We start from the raw sequence: 7,500 nt of genomic DNA on the forward strand, positions 1-7,500 counted from the left end.
AGCTGGAAAACATGGCAACACTGTTCTTATTTGTTCAACCAAGTAGTTTCACTGTACTGCTGAACCTTGTCTTACAGCTTTTTTTTTACATTTTTCTCTTCAATTAATTGTAAATGAATAGTTTTATGCTTGTCATTTAAATGTTTCTATAAGTGACTTGTTGTTCCCGTTTTTTGAATTTTAAAAACTGAAGGACAGTTTAGACACTTAAAGCTTCCATTATTTTCATCTTTTCGAAAATATCGAGCAAGTAATGTAGCCATGACTAATACAACAGACAGGACAGACAGGCAGTATTACTATTATTATTTATTAACTGTAATTAATAAAACACATTTTGTTAAAAATAACCACCAAACATAAACTCTACAAAAATAAACACCTAACATAAAATCTGACTTAAAGTGGAGAAAACACAGAGAAGATTGTGGCAGACATTAAAAACCCGAAAACAAAAAAAGTAACTTGCATAGTTGAAAAAAAGTCATACTACATGATGAAAAAACTAAATATGGGAAGAAATACATAAAGAAAAACCCCTCAGTGAAAAATAAATATAATATTTATTACAAATCACAAAGTTGCTAAAATAATTGAGGAAATGAGCAATTAGATATATTTAAGTAACAATGTAGAAATAAATTCAATTGAAGTGTTAAGTTCTATTAAAATGTAACTTGTATGTGCAGTATAAGAATGAACAACATATGATATATTTAAATAAGTTTGTTATTTAGAATTAATTTTTAAAACTATTTGATGCCCTTAATAATTTACTTTAATTTAATTAAATTAAATACAACTTGTAAGATTGAAAATATACAAACATATTTTATAAACCATTGATAATGAATTGATCAAATGCTGAACAGAACTTGAAAGTACGAATAAAAAAGTATAACATCGACAGCACTAATCACAAATATTTGTCTATATATTTTACAAAATGTGTGTATAAAGCCTAACAACAACCAGCAAGATAAATATATATAACAACAACTACGTACAAAAATTTTAAACAGATATAGCAAGTATTTTTAAATATGTTATTACTAAAATAAACATATTATAAAGGATAATTTTTTTAATGTAAAGAATAAATTTATAAGGAATAATTTGTTGTGTATTTAGAAAAAAACACACACCTATTCAAACACATAATACACACCTATTCAAAGGCCCCTGCATCCCAGCAAGATAAAAAAACATAACCATATCTCTATATAATAACAACTAATAACAAAATAAGCTCACAATAACAACCAACATCAGCCCTGGTTTATAAAATAAAATTTGACTGTATTTTTAAACAATCAAAGCTAATATACAACTATTATAAAAATAAAAGTTTTAATGAAAATAAATTGATCAAAACTTGCAACAAAAAACTTTTACCTACAACAATCTTATTTTATATATTTTTACTAAATTGTTTTACACAACTAAATAAATGAAAACTAAATTAAAAAAATTTGTATTATATTTCAGAATATAAATATATACTAAAACAGTGTGTGGAATTAAAGAAAGCTTGTGAAACTTATTGTACAGGACAAATGTATCACAACACAACAAAGTAAAAAAAAAAATTAAAAAAAAAGCATTGTCTCCAAAATCTTATTGTATAATTAAAAAAATAATAATAATACAAACAGATAACTAAATATTAAAAAAGACTTTCTTTCTAAGAAAGGCTTTTTTATTTCTATAATCTAAGTTATCTTCGGTGATATTTTCTCGCTTAGATATTTTAGCTAATTATTAAAAAAGTTTAATATTTCAAAATATAAATGTAAACATTTTAATACTTGGGTAACAATTATTAAAAAAGGCTTTCTTTATCTTAGAAAGTCTTTTAATATCCACTTTAGCGCTTATAGAAATCTATAATTTTATTAACTCTCTTGAAATCTCTGTGTCAAGTTGCACGAAGGGGTAACAGCACTAGCAGCACTATAACTAGGCATACACGGCTTACATGCTCACTTACTTAAACTGATTTAACTCGACGTAAGGTGATTGGATGTCAAAAATGTTAAGGTGATTGGATGACAAACATTTATAATGCAGAATTGCACTGTCAAATGTTTCTTTCAAATTATTGTAAGGATTCGATTTAAAAGGATTCGAATCTCAAAGATTCGCAGGACCCTAATATATACATACATACATACATATATATACATATATATATATATATATATATATATATATATATATATATATATATATATATATATATATATATATATATATATATATATATATATATATTTATTAAATTTACATTTTATAGATACTTAGGTATAAAATAAATAAAGTAAGCCTAAAAAACTTTTAAACTTTGCTAACCTTGTTAGAAATAATATTAATTAGTTTCAGATCATTTGTGCCACTACCACCTGCTATAACAAACTTATCATTCCAAAATCGACAACAGTACAAGTATTCTCCACCTCCATTGTTTTTCTGAAAATCCAGATTACTAATAAGACGACCTGACGAAAAATCCCAAAGCTGTAAAAAGTTTAAAGAAATTAATTTGTGTTAGCTCTTCACTTGCACAGAAAAAAATTTAAAATATTCATATACTAAATTCAAAACTTTAGACCTGCAATGCATCTTCTTTTACCCAAGAAGCAGTCAATATTGTATTGTGAGAGACATCTAAGCCATCACCACAAACAAATGGACCAGAAATCGATTTTACAGCATTCTTCAAGCGCAGGTCCCACACCTGTTCCGTTTATTTTTTTATAAATGTTTTAAAATAAAGGTGAACTTTTCATAAATCAATTTGACTGATTTATATAAAAAAAATCAAGTACCAAACAAAAAACTTTGTGCTTTTGGTTTAGAAAAGTCTGAATATTGGTTGTGATAAATGTTCATTTTAAATTAAATCATTACCTTAAGTTTTCTATCCCAACTAGCAGTAATAAATAAATTTTTATCATCAGGCAAAAATTTTACAGAAAAAACCTTCTGAGAATGCCCTGGGATTTCAGATAACATGTTGAAGCTGAAATTTTTAATTGTTTTAACTTTAAATTTTTTAAATTTTTATATAATAACAACTATATTTTATTAACTACAAATTAAAGATTAAAAAAAAAAAGATTTAAAAATTAAATTAAACTGTAGATAATTTGTTTACATAGAAAAAGGTGAATTAAACTCACCTATCAATATCAAAATGGTTGCTTCCTTTGTATGAACGATACAGTGTTAGTGTATCGCTATCATATAAACGAACACAAGCATCCTAGTCATAAATTTAAAATTAAACTAAACAATATACTTTATATAAACAAATATAATTATCAATATATATGAAGACCTCACTGCAAAAACATGTTAACTCATTTTTTATGCGTTATGTTAAGCCAAGTTATGTTAATTCAATATTTTGAGTAATGTTAAGTCAAGCTTAATACATATCATGAGTTAATAAAATATTGTCTAGTGATTATCTAGATAAAAAACTTTGTAACAAAATTCAATTCAAAACTCATGGACAATAGTACATGAGTTAACATATTTTTATTGTAAATTTTACAAAAATCTCACAAAACAAAAAAAAGACTTAACATATTTTTGCTGCAAGTTCTTGATATTTATTTATCCTAAAATCTTTATATAGGTAATGCCATTCAATAAAACAAATTAAGCTGTTTTCCTATTACCCCAATTAATCAAAATATCAATAAATTTAACATGTCAAATACATACTTAAAAATATAAAATAATATCATAACATCATAGATTTATCATAAAAAAAAAAAAAATTTAAAATTTAATTTATCAAAAAATTTATTAGCTTTGTTTTGAACTATGACAATTATAAATATCACAAAAAGACAAAAAATACATGAATACAAGATTGTCACACTTAATTTTTTTTTAGTATGCAAATCTGGGTTTTCAAAAAAACAAAACTTTATAAAAATTTAAGGAAAAAAAAATTGCCAATTTATCAGGTAGAACACATTTAAAAGTTAGAAAACACAGATTTGAAAAAAAACTTTAAAATTGTTTTTTGACCCTAACTATTTTTTTTTTAATTATAAATACTTTTAGTCTTTCCTTTTTTTTTAAACTTTTCTAGTTATCTCTTCTTCTACTCTTTACTTCTACTTTCATATATTTATATGCAAGTATAAATGTAAGTGTGTATTTCATATATTTATATGCATGTATAAATGTAAGCGTGTATTTTATATATTTATATGCATGTATAAATGTAAGTGTGTATTTCATATATTTATATGCATGTATAAATGTAAGTGTGTATTTCATATATTTACTACTGTGATCAAAAAGTAAGGTGAATTTTTTTATAAAATGAAAAATCTTTATTTATTCTTCCAAATCTGTATCATCCCCCTCAAAATAATCCCCCCGGCCCCAATGCACTTTTGCCAACGTTTTTTCCAGTCTTCGAAGCATGCCGAAAAATCCTCGGTAGGGATAGCCTTCAATGCGCGTGCCGATTCACGTTGGATCTCTTCAATGGACTCAAAACGATTTCCCCGGAGTGGTCTCTTGAGCTTTGGGAACAGCCAGAAGTCACACAGTGCTAAGTCGGGCGAATACGGTGGTTGTGGAGCAACATGGGTAGAGTTTTTGGCGAAAAACTCACGAAGAACCAGTGCTGTGTGCGAAGGCGCATTATCGTGGTGCAGAATCCAAGAGTTATTGGCCCATGATTCCGGTCTCTTTTTGCGAATAGCTTCACGCAAACGTCGCATAACGCTTAAATAATATTCCTTGTTGACAGTTTGGCCAGTTGGAAGGAATTCGTAGTGCACGACACCACAATAATCAAAGAAAACAGTCAACATGACCTTGATTTTTGAGCGACTTTGACTTGGTTGCTTCGGTCTCGGCTCGCCTTTTTCACGGTATTCACTCGATCGGTCGGTTGTTTCAGGGTCGTATGCGTAGACCCAAGTCTCATCGCCAGTAATAATTTTTTTGTAGACGTTTTGATAGTCAGAAAGCATTGCTTCACACATTTTAACGCGACGCTCTTTTTCAAAGAAATTGAGAAATTTCGGCACCAAACGTGATTTGAGTCTTCTGAGGCCCAAATGATCCTTCAAAATCGCTTGCACTGACCCAAATGATATTCCAACCATGTCAACAAGGTCTCGAATGGTTAACCAACGATTTGCAAGCACCAATTCTTTGATTTTGTTGATGTGGCGATCATCAATCGAAGTCGATGGTCGTCCGGAGCGTTCCAAGTCATCAACACGTTCTCGGCCTTCTTTGAAGTTTTTGTACCACTTGTAAACAATTTTTGGAAACATAGTCTCTTCACCGAAGGCCTTTTGCAACATTCGATACATTTCAGCAGCAGAAATATCATTCCGCAAACAAAATTTAATAGCACTTCTTTGCTCAACAAAATTAGACATCGTGAAAATCGCCGAATGCACTTTTGGTACTTCAGAAACAAGCGTAAACAAAAAAAAATAATTATGAGTTTGTAATTTGGCGCAAATGTTAATGACATTCCTACCAACTTAAAAATAAAAAAGATTGGACGATTCAAATAAGGCGGGAAGTTTAAATTAAAAATTCACCTTACTTTTTGATCACAGTAGTATATGCATGTATAAATGTAAGTGTGTATTTCATATATTCATATGCATGTATAAATGTAAGTGTGTATTTATATCCCTGTATGCATTTTGTGTATATATGTATGCGTGTGCAGGAATATGTGTATGTGAATATATTTACTTGTCTATGTGTGTTTATTTGCATGCTTATACATATATTTGTGCATATATATATGTATATGTGAGTACATGTGTCTTTTTATATATGTATATGTGTGTATCTTTACATGTATATGCTTCTGAGTGACTGAATTTATAAATGTAGGTATAACCTCCTCTTTATAGCACTCCCTAAACTACCACTTCTATGCCTTTGCTTCATTGTTGTTTTGGTATTATTGTTATTTTATAAATAACACTATTATTTTTATTGTTCATAATATTATTACTGGTATTATTATAATAATATTTTAACTATTCTTCTTTTTCTTATAATTTATTTTTTAATAATTGCTTGATATATATATATTTTTTTTTTATAATTCACCTCCCCAAGGCCGAGAAGGCCACTACAGATGAGGAGGCTACTTGTGGTTATAACCCTCTCCCAACTCTTTAACTCCGAAACACTAACCTTGAGGAACAAGGCCGCTGCGCGGAGAAATAAGTTGGGCGCGGTACTACCAGGGACGTGGCGGGAATCGAACTCGGAACCTCTCGCTTATGAGGCGAGCCCTCTACCACTACACCACTACCGCATTTAATTGTTTGTAACTGTTCCTCACTATTGTGTGTGTGTGTGTGTGTGTGTGTGTGTGTGTGTGTGTGTGTGTGTGTGTGTGTGTGTGTGTGTATATATATATATATGTATTTAATATTTAAAGTTTATAATATTTAAATTTATACAAAAGCCAAAATTACACAAAAAAATTAGTTTACAACAAATTTGTTTTTGTTGTTTAATTGTTTTAATTTGAGATTTTTTAACATATTTAACATATTTTATTTGAGATTTTGAGATTTAACAATCTCAAATTAAAATAATTAAACAATTATAACAAAAAATTAAACAACAAATGAAATGAAACACCAAACAAAAATATCAACAACAACAAAAAAGTTGACAAAGTACTTCAAGTTAGTACTTGTTAGTGGTTACAAGTAACAAAATTAGTTAAAAAACAAGTTAGTACTTGTTTTTTAACTGGTAGTGGTACTTAATTTAACTTGTAGTGGTACTTATTTTTTCCAGGTTGTTTTAATTATTATAAGTATTTTAAAATTTAATGTTGAAAGATTCTGCCAGTATGTAAACTATTAATAATTGCTAGAAAAAATATTTAGAAAAAATAATTAAGACTAAATAAAAATAATAATTAAATGCAATATCAATGTGCTTTTTAAATTATATATAGTTTTTTTTGGAAAAAAAAAAAAGTTTTCAGAGAAAACTAAACAAAAAACTGGTTAACCAGTTGCAGTTTCCACCAGTTGCCAAGTTATTTGAATGAAAATATATTGATTGATTAATTGATAAACACATATTATAAGCTTTTCTCATTACATCTTCTCTGTAACACGAAAAGCTTATAATATATGTTAATCATTTATTAACAGTAATAGCAACTCTAAAAAACCATTTTAAAATTTAGCATCTGTTAAAGCCATTTTATGCTACATTTTATAAAGCTTACTTTTAAAAATTTGTAAAATATGAAATACTGCTTTTCATCTACTGCCTTAATTCTAGTAATAGGTATCCATAATTATTAACAGGTATGAAGCAATGATACAATTATTATCATGACACCTAAATCATTTTTTACAGTAAACACAATTAAAAATTTGATTAGTAGTTTTTTGAAACATTGTTGCATCATTGTCATGAGTTTAAAAACAATCAAATAATTTTATATTAAATAGGTGAAAT

The 7,500-nt window shown here is 27.7% G+C and overlaps 1 protein-coding gene across 1 annotated transcript in view; it reads right to left on the reverse strand.

Annotated features, from left to right (window-relative positions):
* Positions 1 to 7,500, reverse strand: part of LOC136080551 (WD repeat-containing protein tag-125-like) — a 19,944-nt gene that overhangs the window by 4,374 nt on the left and 8,070 nt on the right. The window contains exons 5-8 of the mRNA XM_065797364.1: positions 3,183 to 3,265; positions 2,911 to 3,022; positions 2,612 to 2,737; positions 2,353 to 2,517 (exon numbers count right to left, since the gene is read on the reverse strand). Of these exons, the coding sequence (XP_065653436.1) occupies positions 2,353 to 2,517; positions 2,612 to 2,737; positions 2,911 to 3,022; positions 3,183 to 3,265 (486 nt within the window). The remainder of the gene's footprint in view (positions 1 to 2,352; positions 2,518 to 2,611; positions 2,738 to 2,910; positions 3,023 to 3,182; positions 3,266 to 7,500) is intronic.

The sequence above is a fragment of the Hydra vulgaris genome, chromosome 05, assembly GCF_038396675.1.
Source record: "Hydra vulgaris chromosome 05, alternate assembly HydraT2T_AEP".
Lineage (NCBI taxonomy): Eukaryota > Metazoa > Cnidaria > Hydrozoa > Anthoathecata > Hydridae > Hydra > Hydra vulgaris.